This window comes from Poecilia latipinna, unplaced genomic scaffold (genome assembly GCF_001443285.1).
Source record: "Poecilia latipinna isolate Pla-1442-1.1 unplaced genomic scaffold, P_latipinna-1.0 Scaffold1398, whole genome shotgun sequence".
Taxonomy (NCBI): Eukaryota; Metazoa; Chordata; class Actinopteri; order Cyprinodontiformes; family Poeciliidae; genus Poecilia; species Poecilia latipinna.
Genome location: NW_015114014.1, coordinates 58,903 through 85,634, shown reverse-complemented (window position 1 = coordinate 85,634; position 26,732 = coordinate 58,903). Strand labels below are relative to the sequence as shown.

The 26,732-nt window shown below is 38.2% G+C and overlaps 1 protein-coding gene and 1 long non-coding RNA gene across 3 annotated transcripts in view; one reads left to right on the top strand and one right to left on the bottom strand.

The window, feature by feature from the left end:
- LOC106962315 (kin of IRRE-like protein 1) overlaps nucleotides 1-26,732 on the top strand; it is a 118,214-nt gene that overhangs the window by 39,477 nt on the left and 52,005 nt on the right. For both annotated transcript variants that reach the window (XM_015056664.1, XM_015056663.1), the window contains exon 2: nucleotides 21,367-21,516. In XM_015056664.1, coding sequence (XP_014912150.1) covers nucleotides 21,367-21,516 — 150 coding nt within the window. The remainder of the gene's footprint in view (nucleotides 1-21,366; nucleotides 21,517-26,732) is intronic.
- The window catches only part of LOC106962316 (uncharacterized), a 33,986-nt gene continuing 23,933 nt past the window's right edge, over nucleotides 16,680-26,732 (bottom strand). The window contains exon 2 of the long non-coding RNA XR_001427955.1: nucleotides 16,680-16,879. This is a non-coding gene — a long non-coding RNA (uncharacterized LOC106962316). The remainder of the gene's footprint in view (nucleotides 16,880-26,732) is intronic.

The following is a 26,732-nucleotide window of genomic DNA, read 5'->3' as shown; positions in this document are numbered from 1 at the left end:
TAATTCCAAATACGGACAGTTTCATGTGAGGCAAAGATATCTTCCTGAAAAATCTGGGTAAATTTGAAAGGAAGACGAAGGCTTAGACGGATCTTCATTTACAAGGAGCAGAACATCCAACAAGAGTAAGCGCTGCCAGAGTTCCTCTCCGTTTTTAGAGTTTCCCAAGCTGCAGCTGATTTCCCTGACAGCAACATCACCAAACACTGCGAGTTTTATAACAGCTAATGTAACAGCTCTTTTGAAGCGGGTGTTTCTAATGAGTCACCGGCGCCGAGGCACGCTGCAGGCAAATCTGACACCAGAGTTAGCATGGAAACGTTTGGGGTCATCACTTTGACCAAGGCGCTCGGTCGGAGCGGGTTGAACAGAGCAGCTGAGGACGAACACGCAAACAGAGCTACTGACGGCTCCTCAGCCCCAACTGTCTGTCCGTCTTCTTGTCTGTCTCTCTGCTGTCTGCTCGGATTTGCGTCCAGATGTGGATCACCATGTCTCTTTTATGCCTTTTCTTCTCCCTCTGTCATTCTTTCTCCTCTCATCTTTTTTCTTCTGTGTAGGCGTGCCCACCGGTCTCTGTCAATCACGCCTGTGTGTGTGTGTGTGTGTGTGTGTGTGTGTGTGTGTGTGTGTGCGCGCGCTCATGGATGAGTGTTTGTTTGCTCTTTAACTTCATGCCCTCCCCAGCTCATGTCTTCCCCGTCTTATCACTCCCTGTCTTCGCTGTCAGTCTGTTTATTTCAATCCGTCTGTTTATCTGTTTATCCTGATCTTTTTTGGCTCTTTTCTTTCTTCTCTTTGAGGTTGTGTTGTGGGGTATTACACACACGTACACGCAAACACATAAGCACGAACACCCCTAGTGAATCATTCTGCCTTCCTTCTTTAGGGCTCCGCAGGGACATGTAAGTGGGACAAGTGGGGAGAGAACAAACATCTCAAACTTCAATCTATGTTTTTCTCTCTTTCCTCCTCCTTCTACGAACCCCGACTGGCTGGCACACATGCAAGCACATGAGTGAATATCTCCTCCTCTCCCTTTTCCTCGTTTCCCCCATTTGCTCAGACCAACCAGTTTGTTTGGGACCAGCATGTGCTTAACATACCATCACAGCCAGGGGTGCACATCGTCATTATGCACAAAAACTGAGAGTTGGGCAGGAAAAATTTGTTCTTTTTTTATTTTTCAAAAACACGCAAATGAATGCGCAATCTGGCACACAGGCTTCTAAAATTGCTAATTAGCTTGTTAAGAGTGAAATATTTAAAGTAAACCATGTATTATGCAAAAAATACATCGATTTTGTATTTACTGTGTGAATAAAACATGAACATTCTGTTTTTTCTCAGTTTATTTTTTATTTTTTTATTGCTCTCAACCTGAAACCTTAGGGCCTAGTTCAATACAATAAAACCTGACTGGCACTTTATTTAACTGAAAATAAGAAAAATATCAACAAAACAGGATAAACTTCAAAAACAACTGTAGAGTATGTTTAAAGTTGACAAAGGCCAGTTGGAAAAGCCTATAGTTATAATCCCTTACAACCTACTCACAAAGATATTTGTATGAACTAAATATGTGAAAAGCTAAGTTCTTAAATGAGGTATTGCTCTAGCATTTAAAAATAGTTTTGTCTATTTTCATGTATGTTTGTGTAGATTATAGTCAGAGAAAGCTGCTTTGCATTTACCACAACCTGAGCTGTAAAAATGCCAAAAAAAATACCCTCTGCTGAAAGTTTATTTTAATTTTGGTGCAGGAGACAAAAAAAAAAAGAAAAAAAAGAAAGGAAAAAACACTGATTTGTTGCTGGCTTTTAAGAAAACAAAGCAGGAATCACAGAATATTAATTCATTTTCTGTTCTTGTTTGTTACCGTGTAATAACATTTTAAGCGTTTGGTTAAGCAAGTGTTTGGTTTTTGAAACATTCCAACAGAGGTTAATGGTTAAAACTGGAATAAATTTACTGCAGCTCAGCTGTTTCAATGATGCTGTCACTACCAGTTAGTTCAATTGTTTGTTTTATTGAATATTTATAATATTTGTAACTTTAATCAATATTCACCTAGATTAAATGCATCATTCCGCTCACCTAGACTGCATTTTGATTTTTGTTTTTTTGTTGTTTCTTTTTGTAGAAACGGGATTCACACAGCTCTGCATTTATGCAGACACAAATACATCCTTCAAGTCTAGCGCATATTCATCAATGTGTTGTTGTTTTGTGTCAGATTGACCTGATGAGATATCTGAAATTCCTCAACAGGTCAAAATCTACTTTCCTTAACCATTAAGATGTCTTTTTCTCTGTTTCTTTATCAAATTTGCTTTTGCTGCATGTGTGAAGAGAGAAAAACTGCAATCTGACACAAAACAACTGCATACTGCTGAATATGTGCTCGACTTGAAGGACGTATTTGTGTTAGCATAAATGTAGTGCAGTAGGCTGTGTGAAACCTGTTTCTGTTAAAAAAAATCAAAATGCAGTCACATTAAATCATACAGAAATTAACAGTAAATTGCATATCAATCAATCAATCAAATTTTATTTGTATAGCACATTTCAGCAGCAAGGCATTTCAAGGTGCTTTACATAATTAAAAAACAAAATAAAAATAGCATGTGACATTTAATAAACAGTAAGAAAGAGAAAGAGATTTTGGAAAAAGAAAAAAAAAAGATAAAAACATCCATTTGTTATGGAATTTAAGCGCCTGTCGTCTTCGGACTCCGCCGTCCGTTTAACACGGGTATTATAACCCGAGTATAGTCAGTGAACATAACTATACTCAGGTTACACGTTTATATAGACATGTGTTTTTTAATTAACATTTTCTATACATTTTCTTATCACTATCTTAAGTAAAAAAAAAAACTATTTGCCAGTCTTGAAAATTAAAAAAAAACAAAACATATAGACTTTGCAAATAGCTTTTGTACAAGTTATTTCTTTTAAAGATCCAGTGTAGCCTTTTGTTTGAAGTTTTGTAAAAAGAGAAAGCAGTTTGTTAAAGTCTCAGCTCCTGTCTATACCTCATAATCTCGGATCAGGATTTTTGACTTCTTCAAGGAACCGAAAAACAAACATCAGCAATTCAAAGAAGCTGTAGCTTGCATTATTAAGAGTGAATTATTTATTTACAACCTTAAAACAAAACAGCATTCATTTCCAAGCAGGGGGAAATAGAAGGGCTTTTAAAGAGGCTCTCAACTCCAAAACATAACAACATGCATGTCGTGTGCTGGGCTTCTCAAAAAGCATAAAATGTATGTGGAATTATTATTGTTTTTGCTGGAACACAACATTCGGGGATGCATACATTAATGTCCATACCAAATTCTTTGTCTAAGTCTAATCATGTTGGGTTTGGCCCTGACACAACTCCAGATATATTTTCCTCTATATCTACACAGGTGATGTGTGGTACTGTAATACCTATTTGCTGCCAGTAGGTGGGTTCAACACTAACATTTGCAACATCAAAATAATAAAGAAAACAATCTCGATGGCTAATACTGCATTCTTTTTGTACTCAGAAGTCAGATTTTCCAAATTAGTACTTGGAAATCTAATAAGAACTCAATTGAAGTCAGCAGTTCAGTGTGGGTCAGTACTTCTGATTAGCGCAGTCTGAACGTCTGCATAGCACATCATGAGTTTAAGTAACGTTATTAGTGGACCAGTAGTCCAATGGATAGCAAAGCTGTTATGCAAAATTTCAGAAGAATGGGACTTATGTGTAGTATCCTCTTTTGGTTCACTATCAGGAGTATTAGTCCAGCTCCTGTATCCTTCAACATTTAGATGCTCGTTACCAGGCCTCTGCAGAGCTGAATGACATGCTGATGAGGGAATTCACCACTTTGATTCAGATGTGTTGGTGACGGGATGTAAGTAGGCGATACTGGAGAGTTTTTATTTTTTATTTTTACTTAGCTGCACATCTTAATGGTAGGTGATAAGCAGTACTTTCATACGGGTGTTAAAGGTTTTTTGTGACATCCACTTTAACTCACGTAGGCAGCAGAGGTCTTACCCAAGTTTCTTCCAATTGATGACAAACACAAGCAAAAAAAATTTCTCGCAGTAATGTTGTAATCAAGTTTAGTTCATGGTCGATTTTAAGCAACCTTCTATCTAAAAAAAAAATCCAAAATGTTTGTGCTTTATTATCAATTTCAGAACAGCTCCTACTTGAAGGTATTTAGAAACAGTACATGACCTGCAGTAGACAGTCTGGTGTCAACTGTGTTGGCATCTTACTGGTTGCACTGACATTGCGTTCTTGAAGGTAAAACACTCCTTCACTTCCATCAAATGAATCCTAACTGCTAAAATAAAACTAATGACATGCCTTAGATGATTAACAGTGTTTGTACTTTTATTGTAACAGACGTGCTGATGGGGCTGTTTGTTGCTCAGCTTTGCGTTTAGAGTGAGATCTGATAAGTCAGGACAGATTTTACTGCCAGGTGGGAACACATGCACTGAAAACTGCAACACTCGCGACCCGAAGCAGCCAGGAGGCATGTTAACGTCACATCTGAAGAGGGCCTCAGGTTTTCTTGGTGACAGTGTGGAGCTCCTGTTGAAAACTCTTAACACTTTAACACCTTCCGGCTGACTAATGTGGACTTTTTTTTTTTTCTGTAAATGTAAAATGCACACTTTTTTGTCAATGTGTGGCATAGCACGGTTTCCCTGGACGTTTACTTGTAGTCTAGAAAAATATGTTTCACAGCTGTAACATCCTGTTGAACAAGCACAATATCGAGTGCTCAGAAAGTTAAAGGTAAAACAATGTAGAAGTAAAACAGTGTAGGAGTCAGAAGAGTGGATTTATTGTGGTGGATACTTTTTGGTTGAGGAAAAAACACAACCTGATGCCAGTTTATGGGAGACACATTTCTCTCTATCATTGAAGAAAGCTGTTTTCTTGATGATGGCAGTGATTCGTTGGACTTCACTGTCTGGCCAGGCAGACAGTGAACATGTTTTAGACCAGTGATGTCTTGGCCTAAAATATGACCAAGAAATTAACTAGCAACGTTTCTTAAATAACACTGAGAGCCCATGAGCCCCTGTTATTGAGATTGATGATGTGAGAAGACTTTCTGTGGGATTTAAGGAACATTTGGTTGCTGCTTCAGCAAAAGATGTCTGTAAATAGATGGCTTTAACTGAAAATATTTTTAGTTAAAGTTTATTGAAAAATGCTATTCAATCACTGTCAAGTTGTGACTTCTAGTATTAGGTGCCTTTTATAGAAAGGTTAGATTTTAAGCCCTTTTATTGTCAAGTAAGAATCCTTGTTGGTTTGACAGAGTCTGCTCACAACTGCTTTTATGTCTGACTGACAGGAATTACAGAATCCATCACATTCTCATGTTCGTTTAGCAGCATTTTGGTTAGAAAGAGAAACAGAAAACTGGATGAAAGACAAGATTGGTTGTAGGCACTGCGAGACAGAAAAAAACAGCAATCCTTCAACATTTACCTCCAGCAAATAGCTGGCAGCTGGCTAACTGTTAGCCTCTTAGAATGCAGAAATGCTAATTACCTTCATGGCATCCACCCTGTGAGTGAAAAATTAAAGCTCTCTCTCATAGTTGGGTAAATTAACTAGAGTGCTCATTTGTGGCTAAAATAATTCCACCCTCCACCTGGAAATAAGATTTTGTCATTGCATTACAAAAAGGTAAAGAATAGGTTTTCCAAAAATCTTTGGTAAATGATTGTTTTGTTTACATTATATTGTGTGTTGTCTCATCTCAGGAGCTTCATGTTACATCACGACTCTGAAAAGCCGTTGCAAAGGTCAGTGTATAATTTTTGAGGGCCAGAATAATTATTTCGTTGTCACTTATTTGCTTGTAACACTTGCTGTAACTTTCAACAGGTGATGAGCAGATTTTTCTCCCAAGACTGACTGACAATTTTCTTTGTATAGTTGAAAATCAATGACTCATTGCAGTTATAAGTTTTTAATCTCAGTTGTTGAATACAAAAGCTTTCATAAGGCATATGCCGGAAACTGTGTGTGAAGATACTTAATGTGAAGGGTTTTAAACCACAATGGTGATTGCTGCTTGCATTGCGTGTCTCTCCTCAGCTTCGCTGAAGCTTTAATTGCTGCTATCCTCTTCAACATTAGCAGCATTTTCCAATCTAAACAAGGAAAGTACTGCTGGGTGTCAGCATCTTGCTGCAGACTGTCACCACAAGCTCTGGCTTCCGAAAGAAAAGAAATGTGCCACCTACTCAAAACTCAGATTTCATCAACATAGAATAAAATTTCATCTTTGGAAATTCCATCTTTTTTTTTTTGGAGGTTGTGGCTGTGCTATTTCTTACTCTTGAGGATAAGTAGAGTGTCAAAACTTTTTTTTCTATCATAGGCATCAATAACTATACCTTGACAACAGTTTACACAACTTGAAAAATGATTTTTTTCTAAATAGAGAAGGACTCACCCTCATTATTGCAGCAAGCAGAGTCACTTTCCTTGACACTTTTAGACCACATTTTAAATGACGCAGTTATGCGGAATTCAATCTGGAGAGACTCAGACAGAGAAACGAAACGATTAAAGAAAGTTTAATGACAAATAAACATTAAAGTCCTTTGGCGTTCAGGTCCCAGCCGGATATGTTAAGCTGGAACTTCGATAAGCTTGATAAACATTCCTGATGCTGCATAGAAATGTAATCCCCCCGGGGCCTGTACTGGTGGCGGTGGTCGAAGAAGGATGTGGCCTGAGAGCCTTTAGCAGAAGGTGGAGATGGGGCGGAGGTGGGTTGATTGCAGCTGGTAAGCGGAGGAGGCCGTGGCCAGGAGGTCCTTTTCAACTGGAGCTCGAACGATGATTGGCCGAAGCGAGGCTTGATCCAACGCTGATAGGTCCAGGGTGAAGAGAGGGAGGCGCTGATTGATGAGGCAGGTGAGGCTAAAGAGTCTTCCAGATTGAATTTGCGCCAAAGCTTCATTACCACAAATATGTTCTTATTCAAATGAACAGAAAAAAGTATTTGGATGTTTGCCTTTAACATACTAATTTTATTTTTTCAAGAAGCTCTACACACTGCCTGAGCATAATGTTCTTCAGCTAAGTAGAAGGCAGAGAATGTGGAGCTTTCTCCAACTAAAACTCTGCATCTCAAGTGTGAAACTTAAACTGAAAACGTCCAAATTAGCACACGAAGACCTGAAAGCATTTCTTTTTTTTTTTTTTTTCATATTTTACTTTCTTTGCAGTACCAAAAGCAGATCTTCAAAGCCTATAGTTGCTGAGGTATCTTGCAGTTACATCAGAGAAAAAAAAGTGATGAATGTTGAATGGTTCTGGGCTGTGAAGTTTTGACAAAAAAGGTCCTCCAACGCAAAGCTTTGGCAAGCTTTCACACTCTCTCAATGCAGCTGTGTTATACATATGCATTAGGAAGCGTAGGAACTGCAGGAAAAATGTCAGGCAGTCTCTGTGGAAGGGAATATTTGAAATGGAAAGGGAGGATAAATCACATATAAAATATTTGTTTGCTCATCAAGAGTGAAGTTTAAACATATTTAGTCTTTCTGATATGACTCAGATGAATACTTGTAGTCAGAAGTTTACATACACGCATCATGTGCATGAATCTCAGTAAGCTGGGTTTTTTTATGATTTATTTATTTTTTGTCATTATAGTAGGCTGGTTATACAATATACAATTTCAGTTTCAACAGCTTGAATGTATTAGTTTGATTCTTTTGTGGGTCTTCTATTCATACAAGCTCAAATGTGACACATATCCCTGTAAAAAAAAAGGAAGGAAGTTACAGAGAAAGCCCCTGTTACTAGAGATCTTGAGGAAGGTCCTTGCATAATTCTAGTTTGATATTTTACTGCTCCTTGCATCAAAACTGATAGACCTCATTTAAACTGACTCTCTTCCTGGTAAAGACTTGATTTTTCACCATAATTCATAAAGTTAGTAGTATTTTAAGTCCTCAGCATTCCAGAAATGTAACATTAACCATCTTTTCTATTGCCAATGGCATCAAATGTCCGATTGTAAATTCATAATTTGGAGGTTTTTGAAGAGGCTTGTTTTCCTGACACGAAAAAAACCCATTAACTTATTGCCAGAAAAAAATCTAAATGTTTCTTTTTTAGAGCTTGGACTTTGAACCCACACATTAAAACTTATTTTAGAATAGATAAACTATAAATAACAATAAAGGTTTTCTATCTATCCTGTTAATTCCACTAGTTATTCCATGAATAGTGGACAAATATTTATATCACCAGTTATTATGTCGGTGTTAATGGTAGTAAAAAGTCAGTAGTTGTTGTTGAGCTGCAATTTTAAAGGGATACTCACCCAATTATCATTTAAATTCAGTATATATATATATTTGATCTTGTATGCAAGATGAATGTCTAATCATTCCACCCTTATAAAAGTAATGGTTAAAATCCATAGTTAAATGTTAAAAGTTGAAAAAATTCATTCTTCACAATGTAATGGTATCCAGAATTCCTGGAGCGTTAAACTGGGAATAAGCAAGCTATGTTTTCCACAGAGAGGTCACAGTGTACACAGAACATCTCGCAATGCAATTCTTAACCTGCAGACCTTTCGTTTTTAGCTTGAGTGTGCATAAAACTTCTAAAAACTTGACATTTACATTTGACTTTTTTTTAGTTTCTGGAAAACAGCCCAGTGCTTCTTCCTGCAGTATTACTGCAGTAAGTCCATGAAAATTCACTGCAACTTATTAACCACTATATTAAACAGGATGAACATCTGTGTGGCAGAGCACACTCCATTTTCTTCCTTTTTCTATTATCATTAGTAGTAAAGTATTCCTCATTTACTGCTAAGGTTTTTTTTTTTTTCTGTCTTGGCGTCAGAAGCTACAATGAGGTTATTTCTCCCTTCAACGATTCACTTCACAGCAGAATCCCATCTCCTCTGTGCCTCAGTGGAGCTCACATCACCAATTCTTATTGAAGAGGAAATCACACAGCCATTGCCTTAGTGAGGTCGTTATTTGGATAATGACTAATCTACTCCTGACTTGATTCCATTGCTCTGATCTGCCATCCAGGTTGGAGACAGCGGATGTGACTAACGATGTGGCTGCGTCGCAGTCTGGAGATACACAAAACACACACTCACACTCAAAGTCACTCACTTGTTTATGAGCAGTAAACGCATATTTGAAAAATTCCCATTAATGACAAACACAAAACTCATCTTCTGTTAAATTTGCTCCAACATCCCATTAGTCAGTTTAAGGGAATCACGTCAAAACAAGATAGTTGTCGCAAACATGTGAAATATAAAAAAAATAGTGACAAACCAGATCTGAAAATCACTGTTGTGTAGAATAATCTGACAATGTTGCTGTTTTCTCCACACACACATCCAACAGACAGGCATTGCAGTAATGAAGAGAGATCCTTCTGTACAAACAGTTTCATGATTACTCTGTTCGCTTGAGCCAACAGAGCAGATAAAAATGGTAAAGATGTAGACATGAGGAAGTGTTTATATTGAGATGGTGCAATCTGTTTAATGTGGGATATTTAATCAGGTCTATTATCAATATTTTTGCTACATCCTGTGTTACTTTTGTGGCATACACTTTTATGAATAAAAGCATAGGAAATATCACTTATAATCACCTTCTAATCAGCTGGAGAGATACTAAAATTGATACATTTAAGCAAAGATCCTGCTGAAGACATTGCAGCTTTTTGGAGGAAATCTGTTGGTAAAACTTGTCTGACAAGGTGCTACATCCAGCAGCAAGATTACTTGGGGAAAAATGTGATTGAAGAAGGGTTTCTGCTTTGAACAGCTGGTTATTATTCAGGAGCAGAAGTCACAGTCTCATAGTGTCAGCACGTAAGAAATGTTCCTTTTACTGATATGAATCATTAGATCACCTATTTCCTGTCAAATGTCTGAAAAAATGTAGTTTGGCAGAAAATAAAAACTTTTCAATTCTATGAGAAAATATCCCAGATAATAATACAAAAAAATTGTTAAAGTAGACTTAGAAGATATAAATATGTGATTAAATTTACTTCTACAGCAGAAGTGTATTCATAGCTAATTATTAGCAAAACATGGTTTTTCTAGATGTTAGCATTGGGCTAGTGATCTTGTGTGATATTTAAGCATACTAACTGTGATAAATTTATAACAACAAACTGTAATGTGTGGTTATTCATCCTCTGTTTTTCTTCTGGTATTCTGCCTTTTACACTATCCTACCCAGGTGAGCCATGTTCCAGGTGTAGTTTGGGAAACAGTGGGATGTGCTAATTACTGTGCTCAGTGAGACACTAACTGCTATTTCAAGTAAAGATCAATAAAAATGAATTTATTTGCATTTTGTGCAAAATATGTTATAACTTTTAAACATAAGGGTGCAGGTATGTTCTAAGCACATGGCAGCCATATTGAATTTTGAGGAGAGAAACGTCCAACTTCCCCACGTTTGAGTTCAGACTTTGGTGAATGAACCTGTTTCTTCAAATTTATATGTTTTGGCTTTCTGTCATCCTTAAGGGTGTGAGTAGTCTCTGAAAATGTTTACAGGCCGGATCACTTTCACTGGTTCTGGAACAGATTCTCAACTTTGGGTCAAGCCAACAACCCTTTCAGTTCCTCTCACTGTCTTCTGCAGGGCCCTCCCCTCTGCCATATTGCAGCTTGCAGGCAGTAATATTTCTTTCAGTTCTGTTATAAAGTGCTTTTTCCCGTTGGCCTGTTTCTGGGTTTGTTTTAATGAGTTTCTCGAAAGTGACTTTTATTTGTTAAAGTGTTTTAATTTTTATTGTCCATTTCCAAAATGCCCTCAATTAGTTCCTATTAATCTAAAAATGCCAAAACCCAAACATTCATCTTAGTTAGAGAAATACCATTCATTCAGACAGAGAGCAGCAAACTTTCTCTTTATCAATGAAAAACAGATTTTTTTTTCTTACTTATTAAATGTATTAAACACTAAGAATCCCCAGGATCTTTTATTTTATAAAGACACATGCAGACAGTAGGTTTTTCATTTTGCTTAGTAAAAAATACAATAGAGTTGCAGATTTTCATACACAAATTAATTTATTTTGAACTTCCTGCCTCTATTGAGGAACACATAACGCATCTTATTTTATGTGTGACAATCTCTAAATTAAAAAAAATGGAGTTAACTAGTCAGCTTGCAAATAAAAACAAAAATTGCTATTAGCCAGAAAAAAAGTCTGATTTATTCATTTCTACTATTTTTTCTTATTTTATTCTTATTATTATCAAGTACAACAGTAACTGACTTGCCCTTTCAGTCACTTTTAAGGGCACCAAACACACACATGCAAACACACAAGTATAATGTTGATATCCTTGCAGAGAGAAATACTTACACATGCAGAGAATTGCCCTCCTCTCCTCATGTTCTTTTTTTTCAATATGTGCTCATTTGGTGATGTTAATGCAAGTAGGCATGTACAGTGTGCTCTAACCGTGCAGGGAGGGTAGCGTGTGTTTTTGTGTGTATTCTGATGCAAGTGTTTATGCAGATTTGTGAGCGTGCACACATTTGTGTGCACTTACTGCTCTTAAAAACCAATTAACAGCGCGCAGCAGCAGCCACCCCCGCCTCCAAATGAAGAGGTGAATTAAACATCACCACAACCAGATGGAAAGAAATCAGAGAAAGAGAGATGGATAAATAATTGAAGACAGGGATGGGGGGGGAGAGTAGGTCATAAAGAAAGGGGGAAATAAAACTGAAATAAGAGATGAAATGAAATGTAAGAAATCAGAAGTCAATTAGAGAGACTCAGAGGGAGCTGTAGGGAAGAAAGAAAGGAAGACAGGGCAGGAGTGGCTGGCAGTGAGTCAGTGTGATTCTTATGTGTTTTTAGAGAAATGTGTGTGCATCTATCCCACTTTCAGGAAAAACAGTTAAAGGAACACAATCTGGCTGTTTGAAATACACAGCGGTATAATTAGGTTGGTTGCAGCACAGTTATGATTAGACCAAACTCTCTTCGACTGAACTGAATAAGCTCAACTTTGACATCATTCTTTATGCATGCGTGATTCAATGTGTGTGTGTGTGTGTGTGTGTGTGTGTCTGCGTGTGTGTGTGCGTGGGTGGATTCGTGTTCTTGAGACTGAGAGAGAAAATTCAGAAACCAGTTTACCAAAAAAAGAAATAAATAAATAAAGAGTGCTGCCATCACACAGATCACACTAGAGTCGCATTTCTTTCAAATGACGCAGTTTATTTATATCCAAGTATAAAAATAATGTGAAATATGTACAAAACTTGTCAGAGTTTCATCGTAATCACTTCTTTCTGTCACTAACATTACAAATCCTGAGCATGACGATAATTAAATTGTATTAAAATGAACTGAACTGATTTTAATTGGATTTGGACTAGATCTTACATCATTGTATTCGATTAGGATATTTCTTCTTAAAGCTGCAGTATATAACCTGGCTGCATTAAGGAAAAATATGTTTTTTTTTACATATTTGTTGTGACAGTATAATATAAGACAGATAATCTGAAAAGATCGATCTCCTCCACCTCCTCCCTCCTATCCTGGTCATAAACAACAAATTAGAGCCCGGAGAAGCGCTGTCAATAATGCTTGTGTATGTGTTGCTAAATGTGCTAATGCCGGAGAAACAACTTTCTGTTTCAGGTTAATCTGTTGATAAAAATTTCTCAACACAAAGAGCTGGAAAAAAGAGCTATCATGTGTCGAGCATGTGATTTTCATAGTGTAGTTGTTTACGTGTGCATGTGTGGACAAATATATTAAAGAAACTGCTTTTGTGTAAGAGTATGTGTTGCAGTTTGGTAAATCGTGACTACTAAAGTTTTGATGTGTGTGCGTACATCTGTGTGTATATGCTTTCAAATCCTATGTGCATAACTTTTAACAGTCTGTGTGCTACTTAGTTCCTGCATATAAATGTTGCTGACTTCCCCTGCTGTCTGTGTGTGTGAGAAAGAGAGAGAGAGAGACAAAGAGAGAGAGAGAGCTTCCTGGTTTGCTCTGCGGTCGGCATAACGCTGCTCCTCTGTGCTTCTGGAAGTGTTTGTGAGAGGAAATAAAAGCTGTGCTTGGCGGCGAGGGGACGCTGGGAAATCATGGAGCTTCTGTTTACAACAAACACCAAGCGAAGTGGGACACTCAGCGACAGTCTTTGTGCATGTCCCTCCGTGTCTGCCCCACTCTGTCCAACTCCATCTCTCTCTGTCTGATCTCCTGTACGTCTCCGTCAGATAAACGCCGGGTGCTTTGGAGGCATAAATGTTGCATGAATTATTTTTCCAAAGCATCAAACAAACAGGCAGAAGTGAACTTTGCACTGCAGGAAAGATGCAGTTATTAGTTGTTGGATGCTGACCTCTGCGACTGAAGGACTGGAGTGACACTTGGCTTTGTGATGTGGACAAAAGTTTGTTTTTAAGTGTTTCAGAACGAATTTCAAATACAGGATGGATACAGTCAAAAGAAGTCATGACGGAAACATGCTTTTGAACTTTCCTCACATGTACACGACTGATTTCACTTCAATAATTCATCCCTCCTGTCTCGGCTGTCATTCTGTGACATTCTCTCATGACAGTCCTTTGTTTTTGGCATTTTCCTCTGATGCAGCAGAGGACGTTCGGACACTGAAAATAAAACTGGGCACGACGGTAGTTAGTAAACAACTTCCATTTTCAAGCTTCATTTAGATGTTTATTTTATTTTTTAGTATTATTTTCATGAAGACTCTCAATCGGCTTGTCTTTGTCAGTTTGTAGAATGAGTATGAAGAGGCATCAAAGTGATAAACACATTCACTGAGCCTTACTTTTGAGGAAAGAAATATGGATGTGCATCTGAAATCGGGTTTTCTTCAACCCTGTCCTGGCAGTTTCAGATTTTTGAGTAATATTTTTACTCAATAATTGTGTACTGAATAGGACTGCAGAATTAATCTGAATATTTTATTTATTTCACTCCCATACAATCAGAAAAACAACATAATGAACAACTATTATTAAAAATACGATTTTGTCAGTTTCTGAGGAAATAGTGCAAAAAAGACTCCCGTTTAAAGAGGAAAATGCAATAGAAATTGTAAAAATATGAATGTGATTTAACAAATCCGAGGTTTTCCTAAAACAAATCAAGTTTAACACCACTTCAATGACATTCACTATGAAAAAACAGCTACAGAAAGATTGATTTCTGTATTACTTATTCAGCTGAAAATCTGGTCTCCATATCAAAAATACTCTTTATTTTGGAAGATATTGCTGTAGGAAAACCAACATTTTTTTCTATTTTTAGTATTGAAGTTGTGTTTAAAAATAAAGTTAGAGGAATGAAATCCTAGATAAAAATATATGTTTTCTACATGACAGCTGTTTATTCAGGCTGCTACATCTACAGAGTTAGCCGAAGTTTGGCAGATATTGGTACATTTCCTCCTTCGCCATTTTGTTGTTTTACAGTTTTGGTTGATTTATATCCAAATAATTATTATTTGATGATGATAATAATAATAATAATAATAATAATAAAATAATAATAATACTTTAATAATTATTATTATTAGGTTATAAAAGAAGTAAACTGTACAGGATGTCACACTTGATTGAACTTCACTTGGTACCATTTGATTTATCTAATTATTTTTAAAACATTAATCCTCTGGACTTGAAAATGTTGGAAACCTTTGACTATTTTTGGTAATGCTAACAATGGTAGTCATGCTTGTATACCTTGACATAAAGAAAGTGTAAAACAACTTTAAATAATTTTGTTTTTGGTTCCTAATTTAAATGACTAATGAACACTAATGAAATATTGGAAAACTAAAATAATTACTGTCGCTGTTTTTACAAAACCTGGATCTTAGAAATCAGCTTCTCAATTAATTTAGAAGTTCTTGGCAATTTTAATTTAATTTAGAAAATACATAAAAAGACAAATGTAAACAAGAAGAGTAGTTAAAGACATGCATTTTTTTGCTTTTGCCTTATCTGAATTCAGTTTCTTAAGCGCTACGGTAAGTCACAAAGGTCACAAAACCTCTGAATATTTTTTGACATTTTACTTTGAAATTTTTTCATAATAATTCCATCGAGCTCAGAGGAACACCCATTTTTGCTCCTATCCAGGTTTTGCCCTTTGCTGCCATTTTCGAAATATCAAAAATATTCACTTGGCCTACAGAGCACAAAGAGCAGCAGATATGCATGCAGGCATGCATGTAAACACAGACAATGTTCTTATGAGCCCACATGGAGACGGCATGCCCTCTCCTGCCTGAGAACGATGGTGGAAATGGGAGCGCGCTGCAGCCCAGAGGCAGAGCTGCACCATGAATACAAGGAAAGGGTCAGCGCGGCGGTGTTTGGAGTGGGGATTCAAAGAATCAACGCTCCAGGGTTCAAATGGCTGTAGTTTGGGGTTACAAATATTGCAAGCCGACTGCTCGTTTTGACATAACGTTGCTTCGCTTTCAGGAAGATCTGTTCAGCCTCAGGCGGCCATATTAAACTTGTACTGCGAGGAAACAGATATTGCATTCCCTTGTCTAATAAGAGGATAGGAGAGAGAACTTGAACTCCTCACAATTATGTTGCTTTACATGTCGACCTGAATTCCAGCGAAGTTACTGCATTAAAGTTTATGCTTAATAAGAGTGTCATCAATGGTGTTGTTTACTGTGGCAGTTATTTTTCTTAACCACGATTAGCTAAGGAAAGAAATTCTGAGAGCTGCACTTTGCTGCTTTATTTTTCGCTTTCCCTCTCACATCCTTGATTTTACTGAAAATGTGTGAAGTGCTTGTAAAATAGACATTCACCTGAAAGCCAACACCTCAGCGTTCACAAGAGAGAGACGAGAGGCATATCGGGATAGAGACCAGCCATAAGGTACAATCAGTCATGACTGGAGTGTCTTGAATTGCAGAAGCGACGAGAGCTTTGGGTTCGATTTGCATGAAATGCAGCTTCCTATTCTAGTCCAATCAAATCCTTTTTATGAACATAGCAACTATCGGGTTGATGTCACCTTTCTTTCTAAGATGTGATCTCACTGCAAGACATATAGTTACATGCGAAATGACATCTCTGAGGTGATGTTAAAACCCTCACAAAGTAGTGACCAACGATAAGAGAAAACGTTGGTTTGAGGGCTTTTGTTAATGCCAGTTTCTGTTTTTGGCCATCAGAGGCAAAAACAGAAACTGGGATTATATTCCCAAAGAGAGATAAAATGGTTGGTCAAAAAACTAAAACATTCTCATCTTAATTGAATTTAGCCTGTTCTTTAGTGACTGGACATTTACTTACTAATTAAGTTTGAATTAATTGGGATACTTTGACAGAATTTGTTGGCTTTGCAAAAATGAGTCATTTGTTCTTAAATTTTCCACTAATCTGTAAATGTCTCTTTAAGCTTTAATTCCTGGATTTTATCAAAGATTTTAGTACAGCTACTACATATGAATATTAATACTATGCCTCATATTTAATGTTGTACTAAGATTTTACTATAACACATATACTTTCTTCTTAAGTGATTTGAATGGCTCGAGATATCAGATGTCACCAAAGCTTTGCCTGAGGAGAAAAAAGACCAAAATGGATAAAAGTGATTATAGAGGATAATATGATTAGGCATCCCTGGTTTTTATTGTGAAGCTCCATCTATTGTACCAGTGGGTCATTATGTGATGCGAGTGTGAGAGGAGGAGAACATCTTCCCCCAGGGTGATGATGCTGGGATGGAGACGATGGAGAAGATGAGGCTGAAAGAGACGGCCGAGCTGCAGAGACAGCCGTGATGAAACGGGATCTGGAGAAGTAAAGAAACACGAAACGATGGTTCCATTAAATCATCCAAATTTTAGCAAAACGATGTACAAAAGAAATATACAGAGGAATATTTAAATATGTTGTAAAAGCCAGATGCATAAACTCCTTAAGCTTGTTGTTGTAATGTAATAAACTGTACATGATTTTAAGCAGTGACATGCACATGTACTGTTGACTGTAAGCCTACAAGGCAACAAAGACTAAGCAGCAAGAAGAGAGTAGTCTGAAACAAGAGAAGAGGAAAAGGAGAAGATATTAGGGTGTGTGTGTGTGCGTGTGGGTGTGTGTATTTGGGAGGGGGGGACAAGTAGGGTGGGTTTCCCATAGGGTTAATTACATCTCTGTTCTCTGTCAGTGTGGCTTTCTCCTCTGCGATCTGAGTAGCCGCTTCAGGCTGACAGGCCACACACGACATGCCCACATTCACAAAAAAATGCACACAAAAATACTCCCACACACACATTCACCATTAAACATCACGACACAAAAACAGAAAAATGTTCCTCCTGCTCCTACTTTTTTTATTTCTCTCCTCTCGCTGAGAGAAACTGTAAACTCGCAGAGGTGCATCCCAGGAGAAAACTTGTTGTTGAGAGCCGAGTTCTACACGCAGAAGAAAGCCTGTGCTTGTAATAGCTGTTAATTTTGCATAAATCATGCAGAACATGACCCACATGTAAATCACTCATGTCAGCAGGATATCACTTCCCAGCAGCTTCTTCTTCTTCTTCTTCTCCAAGGGGAACAGCTTTACTTTTCATTGTTTTGTCTCATCTATTATGTTTATCTTTGATTTTTTTTTTCCCAAGAACAATGACATAATCTATCAATATTTGACATAGATTTCAGGATGCAATATGTTGTCATGTTGGTATTCACACAGCAGTAAAGCGAAACTAGTTGATCAGATGCTAGAAATATATTTGTGTTTTTTCTAGCTGAGAAATAAATGTACTATGGATTTGTGGTTCACAAAACTATGTCTGCAAGGGAATTTATCAAAGAAGTGACATCTATCAAAACATATCTCTTCACAACACAATATTTTAGGGTTTATATTTAGACATTTAGCTTTGCCCAGAGCCTCAGTCGAACAAGTATTTGACAGCTTTCAAAATCACGGAATTAGATTCATTCATCTCCGTGTTCTCAATAAGCAAGGAAAGAAAAAAGAAACAAAAAATAAGGAAACAGATTTTTTGAAAAGCTTATTCCCTTTCCTATTGCCTAAGACTTCTTTCCCTTTTATCCATCCATCTTATTTTTTTCCTTTCCTCCTTCCATGTTTGGATCTTTCCAGGTTCCATATTTGAATCCAGTCCAGTGGATAAATACCTGCCTTAAAATGACTGAACAATTGTATTCATACTTCATAAATAGGGCTGAAGAGAACAGCCAGAGTTTCCAGAGTTTTCCATAACTCTGGAAAGTTATGGAAAAGTCTACTGAATCACTGTCTGACAGACTGTGTACGTCTGAAAGGAACTTCAAACCTTTATCAACCCTCTCCTCACCCTAAACTCTTGGGTGAACAAAGATCGCCCCAACAGAAGGTGTGTGACATACAGAAGGTCACAAAGACTGTATAGATTAGTTCCTAAAGGGTAATGTGGTCTATTTCGTATGTTAATGTTTATGACACCATCAGGAACAAAACACTGTGTGTGGCAGGTCTGGAAGGGCCTTCAGAAAATAAAAGAAACTTTTCTTCATTGTTAAACATTGGGTCTATTTTGTGACATCAAGCCAACAGTGAGAATGAAAGGATCAATTTTAAATGAACCGAAACTCTAAAGTCAAATTTCACATCTGTCACAACAGAGAGAAGGTATTCCTGAGCAACAGTAACTCTAAGCACTCAATTTGCTTCCAAGTGAATTTAGGATTTTAGTTCAGTAAAAATGTTTGTTTGAGAAATCCCACCAGCGTTCCAGAGTGAGATCTGTTCTGTGCAGAGCAAACAGCTCAAACTGCATCAAGCTGCATGACTGGATGAAACGGAAAATGCTTCAAAATACTTACTGCTACTGAAGGCGACTGCGTCACGTCACAACAGCAAAGATTTCCATACATTTTCCATACATCATGTGATCAACAACACGATGTTACTACTGGTGGAAAAAACGAAGAAGACGACAGGAAGTGGTAGAAGAATTATGGTTTAACAGGATTTTTAATGGAAACGCAGCTAGTGTTAAGGTGTTTTGTAAAAAATTGAACCTTACACTACAGCTCTGTAAAATATGTGTGGAACAACAGCATCAAGTTTTACCCACTGGTACTTCTATGATTTATCTTTGGCAGTGAGGTTGGAGGGCCTCCTTCCCATGACCATAGTCTTTAACTTCCTCCAGATTCTTTGCCATATTTAAGGGCTGCATCACTCCAACGTGTTAATATTACTTTCACTCAGAAGAAACATATTGGTACAATTAAATGATGACATCAAACATAAATCTGCCAGGTATATGATATAAGTTGGGCTTAGCTGTACATAACCCACTATACTCAGACTATGTTATGATTTTGAGTTGCTGATGGAATTTCTTTCACCTATAACCACATTTTTCCCCCCAAAAGAACAAATATGTGAAATTATTAACAGGAATATGTCTTAGAATTATCTCGGTATTTAATCATTACAGATACATTTTCTTCCTAATGTTGCAATAAAAAGTTATCCTGAATGAGAGTATGTATGCACAAGGGAAACTCTTTGAAATTTCTTTCATGAGCTTAATTTTAACCGAAGCCAAGCAGCCTTCTTTAATAACAAGGAAGTGCTTTAAACCAGATTTTTCCCTAAATTTTAAATGAAAACACAGATACCAGCAGGCAGTCGCTGCAGTTGTCCTCTGAAATCAGAAGCAAAGATAAAGAAACATCAAAGCCCTCCTTGTGAGAAGTCTGGAGATCCCGGCCCCTCTGTAAAGGAGCTATTCACACAAATAACACAACATGTGTAATCCTCCTGACAAATCAGTAAATCTCTCTGTTCTGTGCACCTTTGTGGTTGAATCCCGCAGAGATGCGTCCCTCAGATCCACGGCCTGCTTTATTAACCAGTTTTTTGCCTTAATTAGCTAATAGGATTGTTTTAACCATGATCCAAGAACAGAATAGCCCACGGGAAGACAAACACCGACTCTGTGGAAGTGTGTGTGTGTGTGTATGCATGCAAGACTGAATACATACATACGCCTGTATTCTCTCTGTCAGGAGTGAGTCGATGAGTTGTGTGTGTTAATGTGCACAAGCGCATACATTTGGTGTGATTGAGCGCCGCTTGTGCCTGAGTGTGCATGCACGAGCCCTTTCATGTGCGTGTGCATTTGTAATCTGAGGCAGCCACCACTCTCTCTCCTTCTCTCCGCCTTAATTAACGGGGCTTCTTGCGAGACTTTCCTCCGGAATATGAAACAATTTTACCTGATGATGCAAACAGCTGAAAACACTGCCTCTCTTCGTGCCTCGACTCTTCACCTAACACTTTCTTTTTATGCGAGAGCGTTAATGGCTGCCAGTGCTACACTTGTAGTTTTTATATCTGTGTCTTTTAGTGGTGCAGCAATTGCCAAAAGGCTTATTTTGCTGCAGGAAATGTGTGTATGTAAGCAAAATCCTTTGTACTGTGTGATGAAAAAAGCTGTATCACAGCTCGGCAATGATGTTCCTGCAGCACAAGAGCTGGCTTACACATCCATGGACAGATGCACACAGTCCAACACACACATTTGAGCCTTGGAGAGGTCCAAGGAAAACCTTGGAAAGAGGGCAAGGAGGAGACAAAGCAGCGGCAGAAGGCACAGAGGAATGACAAATATGGGAATTTAAGAAACTGAGCTGTGAGCGCAGCCAAAATATTGAAATGATTAATAGGATTTTATAAAGTAAAATCTCTAAATCCCTGTGTGTCCTTCCCCTTGGCTGATACAGTATTCATGTGGACATACAGTTCCCAGCAACAGAATTCATATTTCTTTGACATTCTTACATTTTTTTTATGTTACAACTGCAAATGTCCATTTTATCAACTATTTATGCGATAAACCAACAAATCAACACATTAATCACAATTAATTCTTTCAGCTCTACACTAAATCTCTCCATAACTCATAATATCCCAAGAAAATGCACTAAAGTTTATGGTTATAACATTATAAAATGTAGAAAATCTAAAGGAGAATAAATACTTCTGCAAGACTCAGGGACTCCGCTCAGACAGGATTTATGCTGAAATGCCCTCATGATAAAAACAAATACTAAAATCAGACTATAAATATACTACATACTCAATGAAAGCACATAACAAATTACTCCAGCTGCCATTATATAGACAGACATGAGTCAATAAGATCAGAGAGGCTGTGTGTCGCTCAATGCGGCATAATAAAGGATGGCAGCTCATGGCCAAGACGCAATGAACAGATCCTAAAATTGATTTCCCTCTTTGTCCTTCTGTTGCAGTGTGCTGTGTGCGATTCTCCCAGGAGCCGGCCGACCAGTCAGTGGTGCTGGGAGAACGAGTGGTGCTGTCCTGCGTGGTCTTCAACTACACGGGCATCGTCCAGTGGACCAAGGACGGCTTGGCCTTGGGCATCGGAGAAGGTCTTCGAGGTAAAGGGAGGGCGAAGAAACTGTGTAAAATGAGGAGGGGGGAAAAAAGAAAAGGTCCCGCTTTATGCAGCTGCAGAGATCAAAGCGGAGTAAAGAGGAGAATTAGTTTAGATATGGTTTCGGTTCAGTTGGGGCAAAAAGAAACCTGGGAAAAAGGTGTTATGGTTGAAAAGTTTAGTTTTTACAGAGGTGATTGGTGTAGCGTGCAGGAGAGAGTTAAATGCTCAAAAGTCTTCACTAGTGACAATCTGGGCAAAAATGAGTCCGGCGTATCATGGTGAATTAGAGAAAATCCCTCACACTGCTCATAAAAGCAGACACGCATTTGCATTTACATTTTAAGCCGACACGCACATCCGGACCAGCTTATTGAGGGCGAAACAGAAGAATATCCTTCAGTTCAGAGGAAGGGAGAGCGTCACATGAAACCAAAAGAAGTCAGAGTTATGGGGTCAAACCTTTTCCACACAGAGAAGCAGCTCTCTCTGGTGATCAAAGGGACCAGAAATGAAAAAGTAATGAGTTAGAGGTCAGAAAAAAGTAAAAGAACTTACCACAGTTATTTACATGAACAAGATTTTGGCCACTGTGGATCTGCTGGTACGTAAATATTTTAATTCAAGACACATGTTTGGCAAGATTTTCAGTTGTCAAATGGAAATCAGCTCAAAAAGAGCCTAAGATCTTATCTGTATATATTTAACAGTTTAGTGCAATGCGAGTAAGAATAAGTCTTAAGTCAAGACTTAAAACATATTCTGATGAACTAAGAATCATACATTAGTTGGAATGCTTATTTTTTAGTAATGCATTCATTTGTCTCTTTTTGATCGACACTGGCTACATGATGATGAAACAGAGTCTTTAGCAATATCTTAGGGGAAGATAAGAATGTCCCTTGTTTATTGTTTGTTTGTTTTTGTAATAGTCAGTATTTCACACCATAAAGTGAGTCAATACATCAGTTCAGGTTTCACTTGTACATTTATTCTGTGTTACACTCCTATAACTCTAAAGTAGTGCTAATGCAAAATAAACATTAAATATGCTCCTTTTTTGTGTCAGTTTGGCTTTAGAAAATCCCTGTTCAGTGTAAAAATGTTCAATATGTTTGATTTTCATCTACAGATTATGAATTGCAGCTGAGACTTATTAAAAAACAATGAAATCACCCTTTAGTCTTCAGGAGTTGACGGGAAGGTGAAGTAGATGCCAATAGCATTGTTAGCGGCTAACAGCTAGTCATTTTTGACATTTCCACGGTGCAACAGAACAGATCACTCCTTCCTCGTCTATCACCGTGTTTCAGTTTCATCCACCTGGTGCCAAAAATGCAGACAAAAAATCAATTAGGTCTTCTTTACAGCTTTTCTAACACTGTCACTGCCGAGCCCATCTTTATAAAGACTGACTGGTGTTACATGATGAGACAGATTAAATGTAGAACTGCAACTATGTTTCTTCAAAATCTGTGTCCAAATCTATCTCAAAGATCCGTTTTGAAATCAAAGTTAAATGTTGATTTTATTTACGTTTTTCCTCTGTTTTGTTAACTCGTGTGAGTTTCTAACACTCCGATATTGGAAAGCATTCTTTGTTTACAGCCTTTTTTCACACCTGTTGAAAACTGTTGCACAGTGCTTTAGCACAGCCTACTAAAAATACCAATTATCTACTTGCTACTGGATAGCCTGGGAGTTTCCTAACGTTGCAAATGAATGTTGGTGTCTGGAGAGAGCTGGAGTTGAAGTGGTTCAAATGTAGCTTTCTGTTCAACTGTCAGGAAATTCAGGAAAGGAAAGTAAGTCTTGACCCAGGCTCCGTTCACCAAGGGAAGATAAACTGCTGATTCAGACTGATATCTTCTGGCAGTGAAGAGAGCACTCTGAGGAACTCCTGAATCCCACCAACACATCCTCTGTCAGAAGAGGCAGAGCGTCAGAGGAAGTTAAGAAGCTCCTTAATGACAAGGTGCTGCGCCTGGATAACATTCTCCCAGAGCCGGTAAAGGCTCTGACACTGAAGTGTAGCTCCGGCTGACATGACTTTTCAAATCACGTGGAGGTCAGGAAAGTGCCAAAAAAAGGGCAGGCAAGAGAGGCACAACGCTCACTGTCCACAAGTAAGCTAAGAAAGATTTCTGAGAAAGAACTTCATGTATGATGTTCACATGCAGAGCTCGACCATCATCACCCTTCACAGGATCACTTCGACTATATGCCCTAAACATGTTTTCGTGCCATTTATAACACTACAAATGAATTCATCTGGTCCCCGATCAGTTTGAGTGATACAAAGTTCTAAAATGTATTATGACAAATTAAAACTTTCTTCAAATTGACAATTTCAGGTAAACAAAAGTATTTGTACTTTTTGCTTTAAATTCAATTTAATTGAAAATAGGCTCAGACACATTTAGCCACTTTTACTCAAAAATCACACCTGACATTCATTAAACCTGGCCAAATACAGCAGGCATCCAGTTATTGTTGCTCTGCCATGATTCGTTTCCTGAACAAAAGGAAAAGAAACAATCCACCCCCAACAATGAGGAAAGTATACATTTCTTAATATGCATGTTTAATTTATTGTAGGTAAAACAAAAAATAAATCAAAACAACTTTACTCTGCATTTTGTTAATCTGATTGAGTAGTTTCAATTCAACAACTTTGGCCTAAATGTTAAAAAGTTTGGACATCTCTGCTGCAGAGATTGAATGGGGAGGGTTTGGGGTTTTGAGGCAGAGGTGGAGGATGGGTGTAGATCATATGATTTAAGAAAGAGCTGAAGACATGAACTCTGACCTTTTCAGGAAGCAAAAATATTGATGAAATAGTTCTCGTATTCACTAAATCCAGCAGCAAAACTACTTGGCGTTAACTTCTTAGCATTGCAGTTTCGTGTCATATATTTGGAGCAGCGTATTAGTTTATCAATCCATTAATTATTAATAAGCATAGGGAGCCTTACACTATATGTGAGTGAGAGAGGAAGTAAAAGAACAAAAGCTGCTCAATAAAATAAGAGTTTTCTGCTGTAGTAAAACAAAACTTCTGATGGTGACATTTCTGATTGCGAGGCTGTTTTTTTATTAACTTTATTTAGTGATCAGCATGTTTAACTCGGGTATAACTGAGCAGGCTCTTGGTATATGTTCCAGACTATAAATATGACTCTACGGCGTCAAAATCTTCCAGCAGGCCGCCGACATTTCCAAATCCTACGTAATCCACGGCAGATAGAGGTTGAAGGCTCAAAAGGATGAAATAAAGGAACTTTCTGTGATCCTGTTGCTGCTGAATCCTCTTGTTCCTTCTCCGTTGAGCTCGGTGTTTCTGAACGAAACTCTCTCCTCAGTTATAATTACAATAGCAGACAATTTTTAAATCTATAACTGTTTGCACAAAACACATAGCAAAGAGCTAAAATGTACTTTTTTTTCTCTCCTTACCAAAATATTGTCGAACGAAACCACACTCTGCTATTTACTCTGCTTCCATTTTTCATTATTAGGAAATCTGGAAAATCTGATCAATTTTACCGACAGTTTTTGGCTGTGAGCTTGTTTGTTTGGATTGGTTTCGAGTCTGTTTAGCACATTATTTCACTGTTACATTCTGCAAACCTGCAGCCTCGAAGTTACAGAAGGACGTCTTTAGCCTGTTATCAAGCAAACAGTCCAGCTCGGCATGCGCAGGGTCACACTGTGATGGTTTAACATGTGACGGCGATCTGGTGCTCAACTCATTTTACCTCGCAGGTTCAGTAACGGTCAGCAGATCTTTTTTCTGTTACTGCCCCTCATCGTCACTTTCAGCTTCCCAGATTCCCTCTGTTGCTTCTCCTTCCTCTTCCTCGCATCCGTTTCTCCTCCTGCTCTCTGTTGGTCATTAATGCTCCCTTTGTCCTTGTAGCCCTTCACAACACTGTCCTGCTGAAGACCACTCTTAATAAGCATGTTGTCCTCTTTGTCTGCTTTTTCTTTGCTTTTCGGCCATCCATCACTGCCTCCTGGCCACCTTTCAGACCCAGCTGCCATTCCTTCCTTCATCCCCCGCCTGATATTTATGTTTATGTCGTGCTCTTGACCGGCATGTCCAGCATATTGGAAGGCTGTAATTTATTTAAGTGTGTAATGAATATATTATGAGCCAATGAAGTGGTGCAGGTGCATGATGTACGTTGGGTAAAAGAGGTTTTTGGGAAACGTGACCTGCATGGCTAAATGTGGCTGTTTTGGACAAGTGTAGGCATACATTGTGCTGCAAATTCAAACCTGCAGCTCACCCACGCGCGTGCCTTTCATTCAGCTAAACAGCTCAGCAGCACTTAGTTGTGCAGACAGATATGAAATGCGTTCAGTTGGAAGAGATTCCTATATAATCAATGCACAGGTGCACATTTAGAGCAGTGAATTCCTATGAAACACAATCATCCGTTCTCCACCTGCAGACGTCAGTGGTATCAGTTTATTGTTCTTCCTCCTGCTCCTTCTTCCCCTTCTCCCTGGGGTGCTTTCACCTCTGTGGTTGCTATGCTGCGAGATGCTGGAGTGGGTGATGTAATCTCCACTAATACTTTTGCCACCCCCCCCCTGCACCCCCACCTTCTCCTCCTCCTTAACTCGCCCTCCCAACCCGCCACCCTTCTTGTTTCTCTCTCTGCGCCCCAACCTGCCTCCCTCCCTCCTGAATCCATGATGTCATGGGAGGATCAGGCATGCAGGATCAATGAGTGCCCCCTAGTGGGACGTCACGCTCAATTATGTCTTTGTGTGAGAGGCGATGGTTCAAACATAATGGAGGGGGTGTGGGGGGTGCTGCTGTAATTGGAAGAGTGCTGCCTGTAGTTTTGCAGTTTTCAAATCACACAAGGATTGATTTGGCACTTTTCGTATATGCGACTGTGTTTGATCCGTCTTTCTGCAGATGTTTATCTATATATTAGTGAATGTGTGTGTGTGTTTTTACCATCTTATGCGTATGAAGGAGGCTCATTTCTGATCTCCAGACAGAGCAGTTAAGACAAAAAGAAGCCTTTGAAACATCTGAAGTAAACGCTCAATGTTCCCAGTGTGGTTCGTATTAGTCATCCATCATTATTCTCTTTTATTTTCTTTCAAATGTGCGAAAGACTGACGCCTGCCTGCATTGTTTACAGCACCAAAAGGTACAAGCTCTTCAGAAATAGATAAATGCCGAATCAAAATCTCATT